General features: G+C 54.7%; 1 protein-coding gene across 1 annotated transcript; it reads left to right on the plus strand.

Moving 5' to 3' along the window:
- The first annotated feature begins 61 nt into the window (after positions 1-61).
- Positions 62-25,048, plus strand: TECTA (tectorin alpha). The gene is made up of 23 exons (XM_054291523.1): positions 62-125; positions 1,606-1,739; positions 3,202-3,489; positions 7,241-7,378; positions 7,950-8,115; positions 9,827-10,239; positions 10,875-11,445; positions 12,309-12,901; positions 13,287-13,860; positions 14,497-15,107; positions 15,629-16,190; positions 17,156-17,355; positions 18,136-18,519; positions 19,315-19,601; positions 19,699-19,979; positions 20,103-20,213; positions 21,425-21,627; positions 21,930-22,093; positions 22,212-22,460; positions 22,901-23,063; positions 23,752-23,839; positions 23,957-24,073; positions 24,948-25,048. Exons 1-23 carry the CDS (start codon positions 62-64, stop codon positions 25,046-25,048), a joined length of 6,462 nt encoding a protein of 2,153 aa, XP_054147498.1.
- The last annotated feature ends 1,641 nt before the right edge of the window (positions 25,049-26,689 follow it).

Here is a 26,689-nt window from a genome sequence, read left to right on the forward strand (position 1 = left end):
CCTCAAGGATGAGTTTTCCTACCAATGTGATGCATGGCTGGGTTTGTCTCCTTCCTGTAGGATGAACAAGAGATCATTTCTGGGAGCCTGGGTGGCCCTTTTGGTGATTACAGCACAGCAGAGAGGTGAGTATCTCCCAGCAGGAAAATATTAAAATATTCCCCAGCTGGGCTGTGCCCAGAGACCACAGAGGGCTTGGAAAATGACCCCATTGGGCTTGGGAAACACCCCGGAGGGTTTGGAAAATTACTGCAGAGGGTTTGGAAACCATCCCAGAGGGTTTGGGGAACAATCCCAGGGGGTTTGAGAAACATCCCCAGCTCCTTGGCTGGAGCAAGGACAAGAACCAGAGTGACCTGAGTGGTCCCCATGGGGAGGGAGGGACTGACAATCCTGAGGGCTGCTTGTGTTTGTAATTTTTTATGGTTATGTGTGCACCTGGAGCATTCCAGAGGAGGCAGGAGTTTGGGAAATGTCTGTGTTAGGGCTGCTGAGCAGGTCTGGTAGTGTGGCACTAATAGAGCTAAAGAGGAATTGAGGAATGTCTGCAGACCTGGAGGAGCAGGACATGAAATGACAGCAGAAGTGTGGCTGGGACAAGAAGAAATGTGCCCTGGGACAAGAAGGGAAATGTTCCCTGGGGCCAGAAGAGGCTGCTTGTACCTCAAGCCGATGGATTTTAGGCTGGTAGAAAAGCAGCCGGCTGAAATGTGTCAAAAACCATCTTCTGGGAGCAGCCGTGACCCCTCAGGCTGTGAGCCGGGCAGGGGGAAGGTGGGCACTGCCAGGAACAAGGTGGGCACTGCCAGGAACGTGGCTCTGGGGGCTGGAACTGGGGCTGCTTGCCCCTCTGAACACCTGACATGTGGAACAGCCTGTCCTGCCCATCCTGGAGCAGGGCATTGTGACCGTGTTCACAGGGGTCTGAGGATGAGGGGAGAGACGAGGATCTGACTCCATGTTTCAGAAGGCTGATTCATTATTTTATGATATATATTACATTAAAACTGTACTAAAAGAATAGAAGAAAAGGTTTCACCAGAAGGCTGGCTAAGAATAGAATAGAAAGAAATGCTAACAAAGGTTTGTGGCTCAGACAGAGAGCTCGAGCCAGCTGACTGTGATTGGCCATTAATTAGAAACAACCACATGAGGCCAATCACAGATGCACCTGTTGCATTCCACAGCAGCAGATAACCATTGTTTACATTTTGTTTCTGAGGCCTCTCAGCTTCTCAGGAGGAAAAATCCTAAGGAAAGGATTTTTCATAAAAGATGTCTGTGACAGGGTGTGGGCCCACTGTCCTCCCGTGCAGCCAAGACTTGGGGGGTTTGACTTGGTCACAGTTCCAGGGAAGACAAAACTTACTCAGGGTGCAGCCTGTGGTCACTTTGGTGTGCTCTGAGTAACCTGGGTGATGCTTTTCCTCCTGAGCCTGGCCTAAAGCCAGCCCCACAGCCAGCAGCTCTGCCCTGGCTCGATGATGTTGTGGTTTGGTGCTGATTTCTCCTTTGGCTGCTGATTTTTGGGTTTGGTGCTGTTTTCTGTAGCCTCTCTGAAATCAGGACTGTCCTGACCCTCCTCTCTTCTCCCTCTCCTTCCAGCTCACACCATGGCAAGCCTGTACCCATACTGGCAGAACGACACCAAAACCCCCAAAGTGGATGATGGCAGCTCCCCTGAAATCAAGATCTCTGTGCCATTCATCTTTTTTGGAGTCCCATACAGAAGCATTTATGTGAGTGGAGAAAGCAGATCCTTCCCTTCATCCTTTCCCTTGCCATTATTGGCTGCATTTTAAACATGCTCTGCCTGTCACCAGGAACTGGAAGATTTATTAGCAGCTGCCTGACAAGTTCTTAGATTTCATGAACTGATAGGTTTTATGATTAAGAAAGTCAAAGGTATATTTAATGGGATAATGTTCATAGGAAAGGAATCTAAAAGGCAATAAATTTTCTTTGTGGGTGATTAAATGGCACAGCAAAGCGAAGGGCCTGACACAAGGGACATTATTCCTGCTCCATGACAAGAAACAAGAACATGCAGGACCTGCAGGGGGGAGAAGGGGCAGCAGGTTTGTGGGGCCCCAGGCAAGGCCAGCCTGCTGCTGCTGCTGCTCCCAGGTGATGGCACAGCAAACCTGGCTGTGGGGACACCAGGGCTGGGTTGGTGTCACCTGAGCTCACCCAAACCTCAGACAGGGCCTAAATCAGTCTGGCTGTGCCACATCCCAGATTTTGTGGTTTTGTGGGATCAGAAGAGAGGCAAAGATTCATCCCTCCTCCAGCTGGTGTTCGTGCACAGCAGCACTGGGAGAGCAGAATCCCATTCCAAACCCTTCTCTGGTGGGGATTCCAGCACCCAAGGCAGCAGTGCCATTTGCTGTCCATCCTTTGCAAAAATGTTGATTTGCGGAGCATCTTCAGCAGACCCTGGGGAGGCTGAGGGGGCACCTCCCTGCTCTTGGGGAGCCCCAGGATCTGTCACAGGTGACAAAGCCAAAGGCAGTTTTATCCATGCAGCCACCTGCACCATCATCCATGTCCCTGAGTGCTGCAGGGCTGAGTAATCCCAAAAATTGAGCGATCCCTCAGTAGATTTGGATGCCATCCTGCTCTGATTGGTGACTCCCCTGCAGAACCCTATTTTGAAGAATTTTCAGGGTTTTGGGGCTTCCTGCACCAACTCTTGCCCACCATGGGTTGGATGAAGCTGAATCATGCTCGGGCTGCTCACCCTCTGTCCGTGTATGAACCCAAACCCTCTCTCCCCACCCTTCCCACCAAACCAACCTCTCTGTGCTGATTTATTCTGCCAAACCACCTCTTGAGGAGCCCCAGGATCTGTCACAGATGACAAAGGCAGATTTTTCCATGCAGCCACCCGTGTCACCATCATCCAGATCCCTCAGTGCTTCAGAGCTGAGTAATCCCAAAAATTGAGCAATCCCTCAGCAGATTTGGGTGCAGTCTCCTGCAGAACTTTATTTTGAAGAATTTTCAGGGTTTTGGGGCTTCCTGCACCAACTCTTGGCCACCGTGGGTTGGATGAAGCTGAATCATGCTCAGGTTGCTCATGCTCTGTCCATGTATGGGGAGAAAAGTTTTGGGTTCACACTTCCCGCCAAACCAACCTCTCTGTGCTGCCTTATTCTGCCAAACCACCCTTGCTCAGACACCGTGGGGGTCTCCACGCAGGTCAACAACAATGGAGTGATCTCCTTCAACGCCCTGGTCAGCCAGTTCACGCCCGAGGCCTTCCCGCTGACGGACGGCCGCGCCTTCGTGGCGCCCTTCTGGGCCGACGTGCACAACGGCATCCGCGGGGAGATCTTCTACAGGGAGAGCACGGAGCCAGAGCTGCTCCTCAGGGCCTCCAGGGACATCCGCCGGCACTTCAGGGACATGGCCTCCTTCTCCGCCCGCTGGCTCTTCATCGTCACCTGGGAGGAGGTCACCTTCTACGGGGGGAGCAGCACGACGCCGGTGAGGGGCTGCGCGTGGGTGTATATCATGTCTTGTCCTCTAAAGAGGGGAATTTTTGTTCTGTGTCTTGTTCCCTCCAAAATGGGTAATTCTGGGGGTTCATTCACCTCCAAAGAGGGGAATTTTGGGGGTTGATGGAGATGTTCTTCATGATCTGTGTGTAAAATTGAGGAGGTGACCTTCTATGGGGGAAGTAGCACGACGCCGGTGAGGGGCTTCTCGTGGGTGGATTTTATGTCTTGTCCTGTAAAGAGGGGAGATTTTTTATTTCATGTCTTGTCCCCTCCAAAGAGGTGAATTTTGGGGGTTAAATTTTGGAGGTGTTCTTCATCATCTGTGTAAAAAATTGAAGAGGTGATGTTCTACAGGGGAAGTGGCATAACACTGGTAAGGAGCTTCTCATGGGTGTATTGTATGTCTTGTCCTGTAAAGAGGGGAGTTATTTTATTTTATGGCTTGTTCCCTCCAAAGAAGGGAATTCTGGGGGTTCATTCACCTCCAAAGAGGGGAATTTTGGGGGTTGATGGAGGTGTTCTTCTTCATCTGTGTGTAAAAAGGAGGAGGTGACGTTCTATGGGGGGAACAGCACGACGCTGGTGAGGGACTTCTCATGGATATATTTATGTCTTGTCCTGTAAAGAGAAGAATTTTTTTTTATTTTATGTCTTGTCCTCTCCAAAGAGGTGAATTTTGGGCATTTTGGGGGTTGATGGAGGTGTTCTTCATCATCTGTGTATAAAATTGAGGAGGTGACCTTCTATGGGGGAAGCAGCACGACACCAGTGAGGGGCTTCTCATGGGTGCTTTTTATGTCTTGTCCTGTAAAGAGGGGAGGGGTATTTTTTATGTCTTGTTCCCTTCAAAGAGGTGAAATTTGGGGGTTCATTCACCTCCAAAGAGGGGAATTTTGGGGGTTGATGGAAGTGTTTTTCTTCATATGTGTGTAAAACTGAGGAGGTGACGTTCTACAGGGGAAGCGGCATGACACTGGTAAGGGACGTTTCATGAGTGGTTTTTGTGTCTTGTCTCCTCTAAAGAGCAAAATTTTTTATTTTATGTCTTGTCCCCTCTAAAGAGGGGAATTTTGGGGGTTGATGGAAGTGTTCTTCATCATCTGTGTGTAAAATTGAGTGAGACACTTTGTGTTCCTGCTCCCCAGTTCCCTTCTGGGCAGAAGGGATTTTTCATTCTCTCCCCTGAGCCTCTCTCCCTGCTTTGAGATCCCCAGGGAAAGCATCTCCTCCTCAGTGTTTGCAGGATCCAAGCAAGGCTCTGACACCAATTAGGACTTTTTGGCTCCATCACAACGCATTTCTTGCATACAAATTCAGCTGTTTCTGATAGCAGCTCCCTGCCTGCATGGGAGATTGATCACGCTGATCAGAGCCACACTAATGACTTGGCCACATCACATGGCCACAAATGTGCGAGCTGCAGCTCACAGGAGGGGGATGGCAATGGGATGTTTGTCAGGGCATGGACAGCTTTTAAATATCTGGTGAATTTGTGAGCTGTGACTGCAGCTGATGTCGGGAGGCTCGTGCTGGACTGCTGGTAGGGGTGCAGATGGAATCAGAGTGGTTTGGGTGGGAAAAGATCACCTCATTCCACCCCCTGCCATGGCCAGGGACACTTTCCTCTAGACCAGGCTGCCCCAAACCTCATCCTTGAGCAGCAAATGAGGGATCCAGCTCTTGTCTGGCTTGCTCAGGATTAGCCTGTGTGCTGTGAGTGCCAAAACCCAGCTTCTCCTGTCTCAAGGAGTTGGCTCTGATAAACACTTCAGCTCTTTTCCATTTGTTAGAGAAGCTTGAGATTTCATGCATATTTTTTTTTGCCAGTCCTGGCAGCACTTGCAGAAAAACCCCACATATATATATGTATTTTTATATATATATATATATTTTCAGACAGCAAGCAATATAGAGATTCGTGTATTGCCTGAAGAATTACATTTGCAACACAATGCAATTTATTTTGCTTTAGAGCAGCCTCCCTGCTCAGCAGCAGCCAGGGCTCGGGGTTGGCACGGGGAGTAGCACCATGCAACTTAAGCAGGAATTTCATCGCAATGCAGAAAAACTGCAGGAAATTTGGGAATGTGGCCTCAGGGACGCTGCAGTTGCTGCCTGGAGATGACACCTGAGAAAACGGGTTCATTTTCTGAGGGCTGGACAGAGAGAGTGCTCCGTGGCCTCCAAAGAGGGGGATTTTGGGGGTTGATGGAAGTGTTGTTCATGAGGAGAGCCAGGTGTGAGATTCTCCTCCTGCCACCCTCCCGGAGGCTCCTGAGCATGCAAAAGCTGCTGTGGCACTCTCCAAGTGGCACTGCCTTTGTGTGTGACAGGTTTGTGATCTCCCAGCGCTGCACAAGGCTTGGCAGAGGTGAGCAAGAGGAAACCAGGAGTGGGAGAGAGAATCTCAGGGAAAGGATGAGGAGTGGAAGTGGCTCTGCTGCACTCCCTGCCCTGGTGTGAACTGTGCCATTTGCAGATGCTCAGAGGCAGCTCTGCCCACACCTCTCCCTCTCTCTCTGTCTCTCCTGACAGCTCCCAGAGCTGCTTCGCCTCCGAGTTCCCGAGTTCTGCTGGCAGGGGCCTCGTTTCCCTGGCAGTGACATCCCTGTGGCGTGCAGGCAGCCCTGGGCTCCCCTCTGGGGCATCCTCAGAGCAGTGGGTTTGCTCCAGAGCTCCTGAGATCACCCTCAGAGCAGTGGGTTTGCTCCAGAGCTCCTGAGATCACCCTCAGAGCAGTGGGTTTGCTCCAGAGCTCCTGAGATCACCCTCAGAGCAGTGGGTTTGCTCCATGGGGATGGGACATAGTGCCAAGTGACCCCCAGCCCTCCCCTTCCTCCAGCAGCGACCAACTGCTCTCAACTCCTGAGATAATGCAGGATAAAGCCCAGTGGGAGATGTTTGGGTCTGTGGGCTTTCCCAATCACCTGGGAATTGTTTCTGTGGCTGCAGTTTCCTCGCCAGTGTGCAGTGCCCACATAGCCAGGCTCAAAGGGTTGCTCTGCATTAATTAAAATATAGACAGCCCACATTTAGTAAAATCCTGCTTGTTCAGAGGCCTGAGGAGCGGCTCCCAGGGCGGGGATGGGAAGGACAGGGAAATGCAGGGAGCTGAGAGAAGGGGCTGACTGAGCTCCCTGCTGCTGGATCTGCAGGGATGGAGGGGATGTCTCAAGAGAAGGAGCTGCTTCTGTCCTCCTGCACAGCCCTAAAAGGGAAGGTGGGCTCTGTCCACCTGGCTCCTGGCTGGAGTTGGTGGGGCTGGAAATGCAGAGTCATTTCAAGTGAAGGGAGGGACACGAGCAGAGGATTTAGCAGTGGGGAGGGGATTTGGCAGGCAGCAAAGTGCAGGATATACATGGCTGGCTCGGATGTAATCCACCCTCAGCAGCGTTGTAGGACGTGAGTGTGGAAGGGAACCTGGCAGAGATAATGCAGGAATGGAGCTGAGACAGGGTAATGGGAGATAACAGATCACAGCACCAAATCCTGTCAGCTTGTTCTCATGCTGCCATCTATTGGTGTTCCCTTGGATCAGAGGTGGTCCTCACATGCTCCCAAGGTGGAGGAAGGAGCAGAATGGGAGCTGCTGGAGCTGTGGCAGCAATTTTGGGAATTTTGGGTCTAATTCCACTCCTGCTCCTCACGGTGAGGCTCGCCCTGAGCCAGACCTCACTGTGGCAGGAGGGCAGGAGGAGAGCAGTGCCCCCAGCGAAGGTGGCCGTGGTTTCCCACAGGTGAACACGTTCCAGGCTGTCCTGATCACAGATGGGGTGTCCTCCTTTGCCCTGTTCAACTACCACGAGATCAGCTGGACCACGGGCACCGCCAGCGGAGGGGATCCCCTCACTGGGCTCGGCGGGGTGATGGCTCAGGTGAGGCTCCTGCTCCTGTATCCCCATCCTTGATGAGCTTCTGATGGCTGCCTGTGGCTTTTCCAAAGCATCCCTGCTCCCTCAGGCCACTGAGTCCCTCAGCATCCCCAGCACTGGCCTTGCACTCAGCTGCTGGGGTGAACACTCCAAAATCTGGTGGTGGCAGCAGTGCCAGAGCCAGTCCCTCTGCCTGAGGAAGGGGACATTGCTGCATAAGGAATGCAGGAATCCTGTACCCCCACATTGCTTCCTCATTCATCTCTCCCTGTATTGCTCCCCCACTTTATTTTGGCCCCTCAGTTCGCACACCCTTAGATCTGTGTGTACATACATATGTATCTATACAAACATAAATCTGTGAATATACTTCCCTTCTGCTTGTAGTGCCTGTTTAGCTTTTCATTCACATCCAGACAACCTGAAAACAGAAATTTAGACAACCTGAAAACAGAAATCTCCAGAAAGAGCTGTTAAAAGTAAAGAAGATGCACTCAGGGGGAACAGAGAAGTGAGGAAATGCAGAATTACTTTCCCAAGGTGAGTGATGGAATTCGCTCTCTCTCTGCTTTAGGCTGGCTTCAATGGTGGAAATCTCACCAACTTTTTCAGCATGCCAGGCTCCAGAACCCCAGACATTGTCAATATTGAGGAAACAACCAACGTGAACATCCCTGGGCGCTGGGCTTTCAAAATAGATGGCAGAGAAATAGACCCGGCCAATGGCTGCAGCCTGAGAGGTAAGGGAGAAATGGCATTGCTTGTCCCCACATTTTGGGGTGCAGTGTAGCAAAAGGTGATGCTGTTGGGGTGCTGCATGATCTGTGCTTTTGCCAGGGCGTCCCCATGAGCTGCAGCAGGGACAGAAACAGAAGAGAGGGTTCAGTCCTTGCACATCTCCGAGTTCCTGCGATAATTGGTGGCAACAGGAAAGACCTGGGGACAGCAATTTCCTCTTGCCCATAAATTAGGGAAGCTGATCTTGCGCCATTTCCCTTGTTTGTGCATGAGAAGCAGCAGGTTTTGCAGGCAGGACAAATGCCATGTGTCTGCAGCAGTTACAGGGTCTTTGCCTGTCACTGACAGTGCGGGGCCATAAAGGGATTAATCGATGCACAGGGGCTCTGCTGCTGAAAAATTATTGCATTTCCATTTGACAAATAAAACTGTCAGGAGCATGCACTGTGCTCCAGGAGTCTTTCCAGCAAGAGAGGGTTGTCATTTGCTGGCAGACACTGGAGAAATGTGGCTTCTTTGTGTCCTAGTTTAGGACTACTCGAGGTCCACGAGATCCCAAGGCTCTTGTAGCTCCAGCAGAGTTTTGGGACCAGCTGCTCCAGCATTTCCCAGCTGCTGGGGAAAGAAAGGCTGGACTTTGCAGAGAAGCTGGAAACCAGTCCCAGCTCTGCAGGTGACAAGAGGAGTGCGAGTAGATCCCACCACTGGATTTAAATTTCACGGTGAATGTCTGATTTCCCTCCACGAGAGGAGATGCAGCACGAGGTGTTGGATCCCAATGACACCTCCTTCCCAAATTCCCCACACCAGGATGGTTGGAGCGTGGGCCTTGCCAAGAGGAGACATTTGTTGCAGGGAAGCAGAAAACAGCTTGATTTTTTTTTTTTTTTTTTTTGGTAGGAGGCAGGGAAGAGAACAAAAAGTTTAGGAGAGGTAAACTCAGGCAGAGCACGGCAGAAGCCACACGCTGGGGGAGTGTGAAAAATGTCCAGATGGAGGGGAGAGAAACCCTCACGGGGGACTTGCCATCCTTGTTCTCCTGCCTTCCTCCTGCCTCTCCTGTCTCTCACCAGCCAAACCCGCTCCCTTCTGGGGCTGTGAGATCACTCAGCACTCAGCTGGGGCTCCTGTGTGGGGTGAAGTTGCTTATCAACAGCTCTTTGGTGTAGTAACTACTACAAGCTCTTCCTGAATGGGAGTAAATTGCTCCTGGGGCTGCTGATGGCAGAGTGACTTTTTAACCAGCACAAGGGAACTGTGGAAGTGAAAGCAAAGCTGGAGGATGGTGCAAGTGGAGCAAAAATGTTGGAAACTGCCTCCAAGTGGGGTTTTTCCTTTGGGAAAACAGCACAAATGCCTTGTGTGCCCTGCGACACTGAAAAAGAACCAGAGTGGTGGGTGACCAAAATGTGTGGAATAACCTGCAAATTCTCCAGCACTGACCCCGGATTTGTGACAGCACTCACAGCATTCCAGGGACTCGTGGCGTGGGCAGGACTCAAAGAGGATGCACCACACGTTAGAAATGAAACTTGGGATTTGCTGAGCGGCTCTTGCTGGGAGTTTGCACAAAGAAAGCAGCTGAGAAGCCCAGCAGCAGGACACGGTGGTGGTGTCTCCACCACAGGAGCAGCAGGCCCCGAGGGTGGCTCAGAGCCTGTTTCTGTTTCAAGAGGTGATGTAGTGTGGGTTTTCCCCTTTCTGTCTTTCTAGGACAGTTTCTCCGCCAAGGGGAGATCTTTTGGGACAACGCCAACTGCACCACCAAGTGCCGCTGCCTGGACTTCAACAATGAGATCCTCTGCCAGGACATGGCCTGTGGCCCCTTCGAGGCGTGTGAGACGAAGAGCAAATTCTTCCAGTGCGTGCCGGTGGAGAGCAGCACCTGCGTGGTGTTCGGAGATCCACATTACCACACCTTCGACGGCTTCCTCTTTCACTTCCAGGGTTCCTGCTCCTACCTCCTCGCCAGGCAGTGCTGGCCAGGCTCCCAGCTGCCCTACTTCAACGTGGAGGCCAAGAATGAGAACCGAGGCGGCTCCTCCGTCTCCTGGCTGAGGGATATTTATGTGGAGGTCTACTCGCACAAGATTGTTCTCCCCAGGGGCAGCTTTGGGAAGGCAAAGGTAAGGGCTCTGCTGGAAGGGGAGAACTTGCCAGGGCAGCAGCCTGGAGGGTGTGGGATGGCACTTCTGGGCCTCTTGTGTCCTGGGGAATGGGCACGGGTGACACAAAGGGCCTGTAACTTACCAATGGCTGTCCCTCTGTGCATGTCCCTATTACAACACTGTCACAGATGTCTTTTCATGAAAAATCCTTTCCTTAGGATTTTTCCTCTTGAGAAGCTGGGAGGCCTTAAAAACAAAATGTAAACAATCGTTATCTGCTGCTGTGGAATGCAGCAAGTAGATCTTTGATTGGCCCATGTTAGTTGTTTCTAATTAAAGGCCAATCAAACTGAGTTGGCTCGGACAGAGAGTCCAAGCCACAAACCTTTGTTATCATTCTTTCCTATTCTATTCTTAGCCAGCCTTCTGATGAAATCCTTTCTTCTATTCTTTTAGTTCAGTTTTAATGTAATATATATCATAAAATAATAAATCAAGCCTTCTGAAGCATAGAGTCAAATCCTCATCTCTTCTCTCATCCCAAGACCCCTGTAAACATGGTCACACAAGACCCCACAGACAGCTGTCCTGTCCCTGTCCCAGCACGAGGGCTCTGCTGTCCCTGGCTCAGCCATCGGGTGTTGTCCCCGCAGGTGGACGACCTGATGGTGTCCCTGCCCGTCTCCTTGGACCTGGGCGCAATCAAGGTCTACCAAAGCGGGCTGTCCACTGCCCTGGAGACTGACTTTGGCCTGCTGGTGACCTACGATGGGCAGCACTACGCCTCCGTGTCCGTGCCGGGCTCGTACATCAACGCCACGTGTGGGCTGTGCGGCAACTACAACAAAGACCCCGAGGACGACGTGCTGCGCTCGGATGGGAGGGTGGCCACGTCCGTGCCAGAGCTGGGGGAGAGCTGGCAGGTGCCGCACCCCGAGCGCAGGTGCTCCACGGGCTGCCTGGAGAACTGCAGCCTCTGCGACCCCGCCACCGAGGCGCTCTACTTCAGCCCCGAGTACTGCGGCTTCATCAACAAGAGCGGGGGCCCCCTCTGGGAGTGTGGCTCTGTCCTGGACCCCACTGCCTTCATCCACAGCTGTGTCTACGACCTCTGCAGCGCCAAGGACAACGGCACTGGACTGTGCCAGGCCATCCAGGCGTATGCCACCGTGTGCCAGGCCCTGGGCATCTCGGTGGGAGAGTGGAGGAGCCAGACGGGATGCGGTGAGTGTTTGCCAGGGGCTTGCCTGTGTGCCCAGGAGTGGTGACAGGAGGGGGAGGAAATCCAAGGGAGGGGATTGTCTGGAGCAGAGGGAGTTGGGAGAGAACTGATTGGTACCTCCTCTCCATGGCATCACACCCGTGCTCTGGCAAAAGTGTGGCACAAGTCAGGCATCAGGTGGGAGCTCCACGTTGCTCTGGAGGTCATCAGCTGCCATGAGGAGGGTTGGAGGCTGGACTGGAAGGGGCACTGGTTGGTCAGTCACCTTAAACAGCTGTGGGTAACTCAGTGGTTCTGGGGCTATTTTGAAGAAGCTCAGGACTGGCCAGGGAGACCTGGGTGGGAAATTGTGACCGTGTTCACAGGGGTCTGAGGATGAGGGAAGAGATGAGGATCTGACTCCATGTTTCAGAAGGCTTGATTTATTATTTTATGATATATATTATATTAAAACTATACTAAAAGAACAGAAGAAAGGATTTCCTCAGAAGGCTGGCTGAGAATAGAATAAGAAGGAATTACAACAAAGGCTTGTGGCTCAGGCTCTCTGTCCAAGCCAGCTGACTGTGATTTGACATTAATAAGAAAAAACCACCATGGGCCAATCAAAGATCCACCTGCTGCATTCCACAGCAATAGATAATCAATGTTTACATTTTGTTCCTGAGGCCTCCCAGCTTCTCAGGAGGAAAAATCCTAAGGAAAGAATTTTTCATAAAAGATGTCTGTGACAGGAAATGGGGGTCGCATTCCTACCCCCGAGGGATCCATGGGTCACTCTGTGTTATCTCAGTGAGAAGGTGGCAGCTGGCCCTTAATCATGCCGTAACACATCCCTCTGTTTGTCACCCCTCTGCGCCCACAGCGGCGGCCGTGCAGTGCCCGGAGCTCAGCCAGTACTCGGTGTGTGCCAGCAGCTGCCCTGCCACCTGCTCAGACCTCACAGCCCCTCTGGCCTGCGCCTCGCCCTGCACCGAGAGCTGCGAGTGCCCCGAGGGCCACGTGCTCAGCGCCGACCGCTGCGTCCCCGTCCAGGGCTGCGGCTGCGACGTCAACGGCCGCTACTACCCCGTCGGGGAGTTCTTCTGGGCATCCCCAGACTGCACCGTGCACTGCCGCTGCCAGCCTGGAGGGGAGGCCAGCTGCTTCAACACCACCTGCCCCGAGGGAGAGATCTGCACCATCGAGAACGGCTACCGGGGCTGCTACCCAAAGCGGGAGACCGTGTGTTTGGTGGGGCAGGACCAGGTGCTGCAGACCTTTGATGGCATCACCTTCCCCTACCTGCTGGAGCAGTCCTACACGCTGCTCAAGACCTGCCCAGAGAGGCCAGACTTCATCGAGGTGGACATCAACCAGAAGAAGGTCGGCTCTGCTCCCAACGGGCCGCGTGTCGTGCGAGTCCAGGCTGCCGGCCAAGACGTGAAGATTGGAGGCACCAGGCTGTCAGACATAAAGGTAAAGGTGCTGCCCAGGGACAGGGTGGGAGGTGGTGGCTTGTGGTGTGATCCAGTGGAGATTATGGGTCTGTGGCTGTGGACACCACACTTGAGCCATCATGTGGAGGCACCTTTGGGTGCCTGTGAAGTTGTTGCCACAGCACTGCTCCTTCTGTTTGCTGAGGAGCCTTTCCTGCCTCCTCCTTCTCCTGCAACTTGCTTTTCCCCTGGAAGAAACATTGCTTTTTGTGGGGAAAACCCAAAGATACAGCTCTATGCCCTCGCTCAGAGGAGGCTCTGGGTCTTGGAGGGAGGGTCAGGGTCAGGATGTGTTTAATGTGCACAGCGTGGTTGGACAAAGCCACATCACCCTCCCTGAAGCCTCTCCACCTTGTTCCCTGTAGGTGAACGGTTACGATGTGGAGCTGCCCTATTTCCACCCCTCTGGGCGCCTGGAAATCTACCGGACTGACAACAGCACTGTGATGGAGTCTGAGGGGCTCCTGGCCATCAGCTACTACGACTCTGGGCTCCTGGAGATCCGCCTGTCCACCTCCTACTTCAACTGCACCGCGGGCCTCTGCGGCCTCTTCAACGACAACGCCACCGACGAGTTCTGGCTGCCCAAGGGCAAGTTCACCGACAACCTGGAGCTCTTCCTGGAGAGCTGGATCACCTTCGACGAGTTCTGCAACGGCGAGTGCGGGGACCTGCTCATGGCTTGCAACAACGACTCGGAGCTGCTCAAGTCCTACAGGAGCCGCTCCAGCTGCGGCATCATCAACGACCCCACCAACAGCTCCTTCCTGGAGTGTCACAGCGTGGTCAACGTCTCGGCCTACTACAGGACGTGCCTCTTCCGCCTGTGCCAGAGCGGGGGCAACGTGTCGGAGCTGTGTGACTCGGTGGCACGCTACGCCAGCGCCTGCAAGAACGCTGATGTGGACATCGGCCAGTGGAGGAGCCACAGCTTCTGCCGTGAGTCCACCAAAGCTCTTCATCACCCATGGTGGGGAGAAGGGATGTTGGAACCCACCAAACTCAGGCAGAGTCGTTTTGGTGGGGATCTGTGGGCAGAGCAGCTTTTCGTGTGGGATGCTGGAATCACAGGCAGCGGTTTCTGGTGCCAGCAGAGAGAGATTTCCCAGGGAAGCAGTTTCAGGGTGGTATTTCAGGAGGCAGCAGAAGTTTTATGGGGCACTGTAGGAGCGTTCTGGAGCTGCAGATGGTGTCTGGTGGTGCTGTATGCCACCACCAGAGGATAATTTGAATAACACTGAATTTTAGCTGTCGCTGTAAACTTGCCTCATAACTCATAAGCAAATGTGACAAATCCCAAGTGTGGCAGTAGATGGTGGGAAGGCTGTGCCTGTCTCTGCCTCAGAGGTGTTTGTTTGGGAAATAACAGGAGGAGGTGATGTTTTGCACATTGCAGGACAGGGTTGAGATGTGAGGGGAGAAAGGGTTGCAAAGGGAATGGGATGAGCCAGTGGCCACAAGGCGCTGGCACTGTTTCCCCTTTTCCCCAAATCCATCACCACCCACTTTTCACCTGTTCCTCACCCCGTGCTGTCGGAGCTGGGGGTTCAGGCTCTGTGTTTGCCAACCCTGCAGCTCTCGCCTGCCCGGAGAACAGCCACTTTGAGGAGTGCATGAGCTGCGTGGAGACCTGCGAGAGCCTGGCCTCGGGCCCCGTGTGCAGGGACACCTGCTCGGAGGGCTGCCAGTGCGACGAGGGCTTCGCCCTGCGCGGCACCCGCTGCATCCCGCGCCGCGAGTGCGGCTGCAACTTCGAGGGCCGGCAGCTGGCCACCAACCAGACCTTCTGGATGGACATCTCCTGCCACTTCCTGTGCTACTGCAACGGCTCGGACAACAGCGTGTACTGCGAGAACGTGTCCTGCAAGGACGACGAGTACTGCCTGGAGGAGAACGGCCTCTACTACTGCCACGTGCGCACCGACGCCTCCTGCATCATCTCGGGCTACGGGCACTACCTGACTTTTGATGGATACTCCTTCGACTTCCAGAGCAGCTGTGAGCTGGTGCTGGTCACCAGCATCTCCCGGCCCAGGGTGGAGCGCTCGGACACGTTCCCAGCGTTCACCGTCACAGCCAAGAACGAGGATCGGGACACCTCTCTGGCCCTGTGGGTGAAGCAGGTGGAAGTGGAGGTCTTCAATTACAGGATTGTCATCCACCGTGCCTACAAATACACTGTGCTGGTGAGTGCTGGACTGTGAGGGCTGTGATTATTTCTGCAGGAGTAAAACCCTAGACATGAGGCCTTAGGGCTTACAAGGTTTTCTAGGGGTCAGATCATGACTTGGGCTCATCCTAGTATGCTGCCAGGCACAACTTTTGTAAAGGATTTTTGTTTTGGCTGTGGAGGTGAGGTCAGCAGGGAATTTTGGGGGTTGACGGAGGTGCTTTTCATGATCTGTGTGTAAAATTGAGGGGGGAAGCAGCATGACACTGGTAAGGGATTTCTCATGAGTGTATTTTATGTCTTGTCCTGTAAAGAGGAAAATTTTTTTATTTAATGTCTTGTCCCCTCCAAAGAGGTGAAATCTGGGGGTTCATTCACCTCCAAAGAGGGGAATTTTGGGGGTTGACAGAAGTGTTCTTTATCATCTGTGTGTAAAAATTGGGAATTTTTGAGGGCCGAGCTGCCCTCATTTGTGTCCTTCTGTGGAAGCTCCCACCACGACTCCCTCTCACAGTGTGCCTTGCTCCCTCCCTGCAGATCAACGACGAGCGTCTCTACCTGCCCCTGAAGCTGGGCCAGGGCAAAGTGAACATCTTCGCCTTCGGTTTCCACATCGTGGTGGAGACCGACTTCGGGCTGAAGGTGGTGTACGACTGGAAGACCTTCCTGTCTGTCACCATCCCACGGGGCTTCCAGAACCTCACCTACGGCCTCTGTGGCCGCTACAACGGCAACCCCGAGGACGACCTGGTGGCTGCAGGGGGGACACTGGCCAGCAGCATCAGTGACTTTGTGCAGAGCTGGGCCAAGCGGGACGCGTTCTGCCGCGTGGGCTGCGGCGACCGCTGCCCGGCCTGCGGCAAGGTGGAAGGGTTCTGGAAGCCCCAGCAGCTCTGCAGCCTCATCCCCAGCCAGAGTGGTGTCTTTGCCAAGTGCCACAGCAAGATCAACCCCGGCTTCTTCTACAAGAACTGTCTCTTTGACACCTGTGTTGATGGGGGGGCCATGCAGACAGCCTGCAGCTGGCTGCAGAACTACGCCAGCACGTGCCAGACTCAGGGCATTGCCATCACTGGCTGGAGGAACTTCACCTCGTGCTGTAAGTGCCACCCTGCCTCCAGGTCCTTCTTTTCCTGGGGTGCCAGGGAGGGGGAGGCCAATGGCCTGGCAGCCAATCCCTCCCAGGCTTGCTGGGTGAACTCTGGGACACCGTATTCTCCTGGAGTTGTCACAAACTGCATGTGGTACAGCAGGAGCAGGGATGGAAAAGGGGAAGTCTCAAGGTTAGAAGGGACAGGGATGGAAAATGGAAAGCCCCAAGCTCAGAAGGGACAGGGATGGAAAATGGAAAGCCCCAAGCTCAGAAGGGATAGGGATGGAAAAGGGTAAACCTCAGGCTCAGAAGGGACATGGATGGAAAATAGAAAGACCCAAGCTCAGAAAGGACAAGGATGAAAAGGGGAAGCCTCAGGCTCAGAAGGGACAGGGATGGAAAATGGAAAGCCCCGAGCTCAGAAGGAACAGGGATGCACAAGGGTAAACCTCAGGCTCAGAGAGGACATGGATGGAAAGGGGGAGACTCAAGCTCGGAAGGTATAGGGATGTAAAATGGAAAGCCTGAAGCTCAGAAGGGACAGGGATGGAAAATGGAAAGCTCTGAGCTCAGAAGGCATCAGCCATCCCCCACTGCTAACCAGGAATTATTTCAGTCAGCCTCAGTGCCAGCAGTGCATGTTGCTCTAATGAAGCTGCAGCCCCTTGTCAATAGGATGACGATGTGCTGTTCAATCAGGCTCCTGAGGATGGGCACCGCACGCATCCCTGGCAGCCAATCTGTCTGGCAAATCAAATGGGAAGTAATTGTCCTTGCTAATGAGACTGAAAATTAAATTTGTGTCGTTTTCCCTTCTAACAAGCAAGCTCATGGCTCAGAGGCCCCTCTCTCACAGGGTGGTGAGGCCGCAGACTGGCACCATGCATGACAGGTCTGAATCAGTCCCTGGTGGGGAGCCAGGCTGGTGGTGTCCATGGAGCTAATCCGTGCCTGTTTTGTCCCCTGCTCAGCTGTCAGCTGTCCCCCCAACAGCCACTACGAGAGCTGTGTGTCCCTGTGCCAGCCCCGATGTGCTGCCATCCGGCTGAAGAGCGACTGCAGCCACTACTGCGTGGAGGGCTGCCAGTGTGACCCTGGCTATGTCCTCAATGGCAAGAGCTGCATCCTGCCCCACAACTGTGGCTGCTACTCTGATGGCAAATACTACGAGGTACGCAGCCCTTGCGGTCTGATCCCTCTCTCTGGATGATATTGCTGGGCAGAGTTTGAGTGGGGATGACGGGCTGGGCTGGTAGCAGGGCTAGAGAGGAGAGGGACGTCCTTCCTTGGTGTGCTGCACAGGGAGATTTTCTATGCAAAAAAACATCATGCAGTTGTTGGGTGAACGTGGCCTGGGTGTCAAGCACAGAAAGGAGCTGGTGGAGGTGGGATGGAGAGAAGGTGGCAACTGGGAAGACTGCTGGATGAGTGCCAAAGTCCAGTATTTTATGATCACATTGTGGTAGGTATTCACACATCATTGATTTAGTGTTTCACGTGAAATTTGCTTTTGCGTAGCTACTGGATGTCACTGAGGAGTTTGAAGCCACAGAGTGATGTGCTGATAGCACTGGTCATATCATAGTGATTTGTATTTTGTGCCGGTGAAACTGTTCTGTGCAGGGTGCCTGTGCTCCCTGAGGAGCCAGTATTGGGGTTCTGTCAAATGGGCTTCCTTGAGATGAGTTTGTGGCTGGCAGAATGCAAGAAAGAAGCCAAGGGGAGGGTATTAAGCACTGTGGCTTTGTGTGTGCACAAGAGGTGAGGGAGGTTTTGGTGGCAGTGCAAACCTGAGTGTGGGTAGCAAAGATTTTTCAAGGCAGGTTCAAGACACCAGCGTGTCCTCTACCCTCGTTTCCTGCTCTTGCTTTTTGTGTGACAGAGGGGTGCAAACCCTGTCCCGGGCCCCCTCTGGGCTGACAGAGCAGCCACTGACGGGTCCCTCTTTCAGCCCAAGCAGCTCTTCTGGAGCGGGGACTGCACGCGGCGCTGCCGCTGCTTCCGGCGCAACCTCATCCAGTGCGACCCGCGGCACTGCAAGTCCGACGAGGAGTGCGGGCTGCGCAACGGCGTCCGCGGCTGCTTCAGCACCCGCAGCTCCTTCTGCCTGGCGGCCGGCGGCGGCGTCTTCCGCACCTTCGACGGCGCCTTCCTGCGCTTCCCCGCCAACTGTGCCTTCGTGCTCTCCACCATCTGCCAGAAGCTGCCCGACTTCTCCTTCCAGCTCATCATCAACTTCGACAAGTGGTCCTCGCCCAACCTCACCATCATCTCCCCCGTGTACTTCTACATCAATGAGGAGCAGATCCTCATCAGCGACAGGAACACTGTCAAGGTGGGGTCTCGTCACGGGCTGGGAGGGGATGGTGGGTGGCAGTCCAGGCTGCACAATGGTCTCCACAAGGACTCCAGACTACTGTCAATGTCTTCACAGCTGCGGTAGTGGGAAGCAGCTGTGGAATCTTTTGAGTGGCTCATGCCTGTAGGAGTGTTGGAGGGTACGATGGTCGGGACAGACAGACATGAGAGATCTCTGCAGCCAGGTCGTGGAACTTGGGGTTTATTGCAAAAGGCCTGGGTGCAGGGCCCTGCTGGGAGCTGCCAGCCACAGCTCAGAGCAGGCCCGAGAGAAGAGAGGGGTAGAGAGGACGAGAGAGCGAGGTTCCCATTCCAATACCATAGATCTTCTTCTGTGTTGAATATTCTGATTCTCACTAACCAATCTAGTACAATATACAAATCCTATAGCATTTACATACAGCCTGTAAGAATCATTACATTACCATACTGTGCTACATTTTAAACCCTAAAAACTCCTCTTTGGGATCCTTCTGCCAAGCTGTAGGGTCTGCTCTGACCCTTGGAGCTGTCTGCAAGCAGAGGGTGTTGTTCCATCAAAAGGGGATCACCTTCAGCTGGTCACACCATTGTTTTCCAGTTGTTCAGTAACTGAGGTATCTCAAAGCTTGCTTTCATTTCAATCTTGCTTATGGTTTCCATATTCTCAAAATCTTTTGCCAGACAATCATATTGATAAGGCTTTCCTGTTTCATCTTCCCCAACACATGCCCACATCTGTAGGCAGAGGATATGGGAGGGATGTCAGCTCTGTGTCCTTTTCTCACAATAGGTGAACGGAAGCCTCGTGAGCATCCCCTTCGTCACGGGGCTGTCCACCAAGATCTTCAGCCAGGAGGGCTTCCTGGTCATCGACTCCAGCCCCGACATCCAGATCCGCTACAACGGCTTCAACGTCATCAAGATCATCCTGGGGGAGCGGCTGCAGAACAAGGTGTGCGGCCTCTGCGGCAACTTCAACGGCGACATCACCGACGACTACGCCACGCTGCGCGGCAAGCCAGCCGTCAGCAGCGTGGTGCTGGCGCAGAGCTGGAAAACCAACGGCATGCAGAAGAGGTGAGTGCACAGCCAGCCCTTCCCCGCCAGGTGGGAGCGGGAATGGGAGCAGGGCTGGCCATGAAAGGAGCCCCCACCACGTGTCCGGTGCCCACAGCTGCAACGAGCTGCAGTACTCGCAGTACGCCGCCTCCTGCGACAACGTCCAGATCCAGGAGCTGCAGAGTGACAACTTCTGCCTGAAGCTGACCGACATGAAAGGCTTCTTCCAGCCCTGCTACGGCCTCCTGGATCCCCTGCCTTTTTATGAGTCCTGCTTTCTGGATGGCTGCTACAACCACAAGAAGGTCCAGCTGTGCGGCTCGCTGGCTGCCTATGGGGAGGCCTGCAGGACCTTCGGCATCCTGGGCACCGACTGGATCGAGAAGGAGAATTGCTGTAAGAGAACTGGGGCTGCTCGGCTCGAGGGGAGCCATGTCCCACTGGGGAGAGGGGCTAGAGGTGTCAGCCCCACGGTCTGAGGTTTAAAGTTGTGTTTGTGCTGTGTCTTGTGCTGTTTAGCAGGAGTGGTGGAAGATCCCTGCGTGGGCGCTGACTGCCCCAACCGCACCTGCGAGCTGGACAACGGCGGGGAGCTGTGCGGCTGCATCGAGCCCCCGCCCTATGGGAACAGTGAGTGCCCTGCTGCTGGCCTTATGGGAACAGTGAGTGCTCTGCTCCTGGCCCTATGGGAACAGTGAGTGCCCTGCTCCTGGCCCCATGGGAACAGTGAGTGCTCTGCTCCTGGCCCTATGGGAACAGTGAGTGCTCTGGCCCTGTGGGAACAGTGAGTGCTCTGCTCCTGGTCCTGTGGGAACAGTGAGTGCTCTGCTCCTGGCCCCATGGGAACAGTGAGTGCCCTGCTCCTGGTCCTATGGGAACAGTGAGTGCCCTGCTCCTGGCCCTATGGGAACAGTGAGTGCTCTGGCCCTGTGGGAACAGTGAGTGCTCTGCTCCTGGCCCTATGGGAACAGTGAGTGCTCTGCTCCTGGCCCCATGGGAACAGTGAGTGCCCTGCTCCTGGCCCTATGGGAACAGTGAGTGCCCTGCTCCTGGCCCTATGGGAACAGTGAGTGCCCTGCTCCTGGCCCCATGGGAACAGTGAGTGCCCTGCTCCTGGCCCTATGGGAACAGTGAGTGCCCTGCTCCTGGCCCTATGGGAACAGTGAGTGCTCTGCTCCTGGCCCCATGGGAACAGTGAGTGCTCTGCTCCTGGCCCTATGGGAACAGTGAGTGCTCTGGCCCTGTGGGAACAGTGAGTGCTCTGGCCCCATGGGAACAGTGAGTGCCCTGCTCCTGGCCCTATGGGAACAGTGAGTGCTCTGGCCCTGTGGGAACAGTGAGTGCTCTGGCCCCATGGGAACAGTGAGTGCCCTGCTCCTGGCCCTATGGGAACAGTGAGTGCTCTGGCCCTGTGGGAACAGTGAGTGCTCTGCTCCTGGTCCTGTGGGAACAGTGAGTGCTCTGCTCCTGGCCCCATGGGAACAGTGAGTGCTCTGCTCCTGGTCCTGTGGGAACAGTGAGTGCTCTGCTCCTGGCTGTGGGGTCAGTGCCGAGCTCCCCCTCGGGCCATTATGCTACAAGGGCTTTGGGAAGGGACGTGCTGAGGGCTGTGACCTCTGCCAAGATGGGTTTTCCTGACCATGGAGGAGAGGAGAGAGCAGGGAACAGCTTTTCTAGGGTGCAGATTATGGGCATCTCTGGTTTCGGAGCACTTTGAGCAGCAGGGGTGTAGGATGGGCAGAGCACAGCACAGGAGATGATCCCAGCTCATTTCTGGTGGAGGAAAGAAGTGCCAAGGGGTCATTTGTGGAGATCTGAAGTTGTGTCATCTTCTCCTCCAGCCACCCACGACATCATTGATGCGGAGGTGACCTGCAAGGCTGCCCAGATGGAGGTGTCCATTTCAAAGTGCAAGCTGTTCCAGCTGGGCTTTGAGCGGGAGGGCGTGCGGGTCAACGACCGTCACTGCCCTGGCATCGAAGGGGAGGACTTCATCTCCTTCCAGATCAACAACACCAAAGGCAACTGTGGCAACCTGGTGCAGGTGAGCTGGGACACGGGGCACACAGGGCTGGGAGTGTGGGACAGCCCACTGCAGTCCAGCTCAGCTCCAGGGTTGGGGCAGGGCAGTGCAAGTGGTGCCTGGGAGGTGCTTTAATGGGCTGGGGGTCAAGGAGAACACAGGAGGGTTTTGTAGAGTAGGGATGCAATTCCAAGCCCCACCATTTCTGGTCAGAGGTGGAGGGGCAGCAGGTCCCTTGTCACTCAGCTCATTTAGAGGTGCTCATTGGGAGCAGGGGAGCAGGGACAGCTGGCATTAAGCAGTGCCCTGTGCTCCCTCTGCAGTCCAACAGCACTCACATAGTGTACAAGAACACAGTGTGGATAGAGAGTGCCAACAACACGGGCAACATCATCACCCGGGACAGGACCATCAATGTGGAGTTCTCCTGTGCCTATGAGCTGGACATCAAGATCTCCCTGGACTCAGTTGTGCGGCCAATGCTCAGGTAGGAGCAGGGCCTGTTACACAGATGGGTGAGGCAGTACTGGGTCTGAAGCCAGGCAACAATTTGGGGGTTCAAAACCTTTCCACCAACTGAGCCTGTGTTTCTTTGTCATCGTTAGCGTGATCAACCTGACGGTGCCGACACAGGAAGGGAGCTTCACCACCAAGATGGCCCTGTACAAGAACTCGTCCTACAAGCACCCGTACAGGCAGGGCGAGGTGGTGCTCACCACCCGGGACGTGCTCTACGTGGGGGTCTTTGTGGTGGGGGCCGACTCCAACCACCTGATCCTGATGCTGAACAAGTGCTACGCCACCCCCTCGCGGGACAGCAACGACAAACTGCGCTACTTCATCATCGAGGGAGGGTGAGCTGCCACGAGCCCCAGTGGTTTTCATGGTGTCTGGAAGGGTGGTGGCATCAGCTGGGACAAGGACCTTGAGGCCAATGGGATGGTTGATCAAAATCTGGAGAGAGTGAGGAGCAGTGTTGCTAGAGCAGGAGTTAATTTGCTTGGTGTGGACACCTACATGTGACAGAGTACCAGGTGCAGAGAGAAGCTCCTTCCTTGTGTCCATGATGCTGTGGACAACACCCAAGTGCAGGAGACAGGGGCATATGGATCATGCACAGGTATTTTGGGAAGTTGGAAGTGCCAGAGAGAGGTGATAGAGGCAGGACGTGATGCCCTTGTCCAGACAAGCCATGGCAGGATTTAAGCACCCCACTGTGGGACATGGGGTGAGGGCTTTATGGGGACAGGGAGGGTCACAGGAGGGTGGTGCTGAGCACCATTGCTTTGCACAGGTGCCAAAATATGAAGGACAACACCATTGGCATCGAGGAGAACGGGGTGTCCCTGACGTGTCGCTTCCACGTCACCGTCTTCAAGTTCATCGGGGACTACGACGAGGTTCACCTGCACTGCGCCGTGTCCCTCTGCGACTCCGAGAAATACTCCTGCAAAATCGTGAGTGGGGCCAGTGCAGAGGGAGGGGATGCTTCATTTGGAGGGATCTTCCAGCACGCAGTGAGCCCTGCTGGTGTGGCATTGGAGAGGTGACCAGAGATGTAGCCCCAGGGGTGAGATGGGAGGGTTGTGTGTCCCTCTGGGCATGGGGAGGAGATGCTCTGTCACAGGCAGGTCACCCTGGGACCTTGTGACCGTGTTCACAGGGGTCTGAGGATGAGGGAAGAGATGAGGATCTGGCTCCGTGTTTCAGAAGGCTTGATTTATTATTTTATGATATACATTATATTGAAACTATACTAAAAGAAGAAAGGATTTTATCAGAAGGCTGGCTAAGAATAGAATAGGAAAGAATGATAACAAAAGCTTGTGGCTTGGACTCTCTGTCCGAGCCAGCTGACTGTGATTGGCCATTAATAAGAAACAACCACATGAGACCAATCACAGATGCACCTGTTGCATTCCACAGCAGCAGATAACCATTGGTTACATTTTGTTCCTGAGGCCTCCCAGCTTCTCAGAAGGAAAAATCCTAAGGAAAGGATTTTCCATAAAAGATGTCTGTGACAGGGCCTGTGCTCTCTGAGCCTGGTTGCAGGGCCTCTCTGGGAGCTGGAGCAGCTGGAGGGGCACAGAGGGGGCCTGGGTGAGGCAGAGGGTGACAGAGGTGCTGTTTATCCCCACACAGAACTGCCCTCAGCACACGAGGATGGCCAGTGCCTTCGGCGAGGAGTCCAAGGAGCAGATCCTCTCAGTGGGACCTATCAGGAGGAAGAGTAAGTGTGGAACCCCATGGAAAGCTGGGGGGTCTGTCTGCCATCCCAGCCTCGGGGAGCCAAGGATCAGGGAGTGGGAGCATGGCTCAGGTGTCCCCCTTTGCTGTTTGTGCCCAGGATCAGACTGGTGCGAGGACAACGGAGGCTGTGAGCAGATCTGCACGAGCCAGGCGGACGGGCCCTTGTGCAGCTGTGTGACCGGGACACTGCAAGGGGACGGCAAGAGCTGCAGGGGCAAGTATCGGGATCAGGGTGGGCACAGCAGGGCACTGCCACCCCCAAAACGGGGCTGTGGGGTGAGCAGTGTGGGGAAAGGGGCTGGGATGTGTGGGGTGTCACACACAGAAGGGGTGTGGAGGGCAGGGAGCCAGATGTGCCCTGTCCCTGTCACCTGAGGGCTGTGAGGGCACTGCTGGCACTGTGCATCCCATGGGATCTTCATCCTCTGGCTAAGGGAAAAAAAAATTCAAAAAATGCTCATTTTCCTTAAAGTTAAACAAAATAACTTCATCTCACATAGATCCTGTTGCATTGGCAGCCTCCAGCTCTTCAGGGGAGCACTTGGGTGGGCACCCGCCTGGCAGGATTTGGGGGGCATCTGGCAGGGAGGCACTCAGAGCTTCATCTCTCGTGGATCTTGTTGCGTTGGCAGCCTCCTGTTCTTCAGTAGAGCACTTGGGTGGGCACCAGCCTGGCATGATTTGAGGGGCATCTGGGAAAGAGACACACACTGTGTATGTACCAGAGCCCCAGCTGATGTGGATCTTGTTGTGTTGGCAGCCTCCAGCTCTTCAGGGCACCACTTGGGTGGGCACCAGCCTGGCATCTAGCAGGGAGGCACTCAGAGCCTCAGTTCACATGGATCTTGTGTTGGCAGCCTCCTGTTCTTCAGGGGAGCACTTGGGTGGGCACCAGCCTGGCAGGATTTGGGGGGCATCTGGCAGGGAGGCACTCAGAGCTTCATCTCACGTGGATCTCGTTGTGTTGGCAGCCTCCAGCTCTTCGGGGGAGCACTTGGGTGGGCACCAGCCTGGCACTATTTTAGGGGGCATCTGGGGCAGGGAGGCACTCAGAGCCTCATCTCACGTGGATCTCGTTGTGTTGGCAGCCTCTAGCTCTTCGGGGGAGCACCGTGCCCGAGTGACCCTGCTGCTGGCGGCCCAGCTGTGGCTGTGGCTGCGCTCGGCCCTGCGGCCCCTGACCTCGTAGGCGCGGCCCCGCCGCCCAGCCAAAAACTGTTCTCGCGCCAGCCTGAGTCTTTGTAGGGTAGGAGACAGCCCCCCCTGCCATGGCCACGCCGCTGCCCGCCCGGCCAGGCTGCCAGGAGGCCGAGGGATGTCACCTGAGAGAGGAGGGACGCGGAGTCGGCGGTGACGTGCGGCCAGCGACGGCTGGAGGAAGAGGAGGATGTTGACGTTTGCCAGCAGCGATGTGGGACTGGGGTTTGAGGGTTTTTTTCACAGCTTTCCATCGTTGATGTGGACTCAAGGAGGGGTTTTGCAGCTTTTCCCCAGGCCCTCCTTTGTGGGGTGGTGAGGTGGCCCACACCAGTGTTAGTGTGTGGAGCACGTGCTGTCCCCTCACATCTCCACTGTCCTTGAGAGCTGCCACCAGGGTCTAATGAGCTCACAGACTCAAGCAGAGGTAGGTGTTGGGGCACAGAGCAGTGCATTGCTATCTCTGGGTGTTGTGACATCTTGGGAACATGTCACCCTCTGGCTCTCCGGAGCAGAGATGGTGCTGAGGTTTGGTTCAGAGAGCCAAACTCATCCATGGGGGCCTGGAAATCTTGGCATTGTGCTGTGGTGGTGACAAGCTGGTGCCAATAATTGGAAAGAGGTGCTTTCTGGTGGGCAGGAATAAAATCAGAGGAAGGAGGGATGAAATTCTCTGCCATGTTTGCATGGTGCGCAGGGGTTGAGGATCAGAGCAGGGTTGGGGTCTGTGGGCCCAGGGCAGCATTGGGGTGCTGGTGAAAGAGTGGGGAGCAGCCTTGGGGTGCTGGTGGGTGTTGGGGGGGCTGTGTTGGTGTCTTGTCTTGTGTTTGTACTCTGTGAAACGGCTGCGTGGGAATAAAAAGTGTTGTAATCCTTCGTAAGCACCGGCTCCTGTGTGATGGGGGTGAGCAGCAGCAGGGCCTGGAGGACACCAAGGCTGCCAAGAGTCCCTGGGAGGGATGGACAGGGAGTTTTGGGGTGCCAGGCAGGGGCACAGCAGAGCTGAGGGCACGGGTTGTGGCTGGATGTGGGTCTGGCAGGTTTGCCATGGGGTGGGCTGGGATGTGGGGCAGAAGGAGCAGAGGAGATTTGGGTTCTGGAGCAGAGGAGGGCATCTGGTTCCTTTTCCTCAGAAGGTGGGTAACAGGATGTCATGGACTCTGCTCTGCTTGTTCTCTGCCTCTCAGCTCCCTCTCTGTGCCCTCTGTGTGTGTGTTAGCTCTGAATTCTCTCCCTCACCCATCTTTGCTCCCTCTGACTGCCTCTCTGCTGCCTCATTCCCCCATCTCTGCTCCTCTTTGCTCTCCTGTCCCTGCTCCCTCTGCCCTCCCTCTGTCCTCTCTCTGTGCTTCTTTGCCATCCCTCTCCTGTCCCTGCTCTCTGCTCCCTCCCAGTGTCACTCTCAGCTGGCCCCAGTGTCTCTCTGTCTCTTTGCCCTCTCTCTCCCATATTTGCCCTCTGTGCCCTCTGCACCTCCCTCGTTGCTCTCCAGGTCTCCCCTCTCCCTCTCCGGTCTCTCTTTGCCCCTGGCCGTGTCTCCCACCCTTATCTCAGCATTAATCCCTGAGCTGCTGAAGGGTGGCAGCAGCGTGGCCGTGCTGCACCCCAGGGAGCTGCCTGGGGGCTCTGGGGG

This window comes from Melozone crissalis, unplaced genomic scaffold, assembly GCF_028551555.1.
Source record: "Melozone crissalis strain CALT ecotype California unplaced genomic scaffold, PUWL_Pcris_2 ptg000092l_1, whole genome shotgun sequence".
Lineage (NCBI taxonomy): Eukaryota > Metazoa > Chordata > Aves > Passeriformes > Passerellidae > Melozone > Melozone crissalis.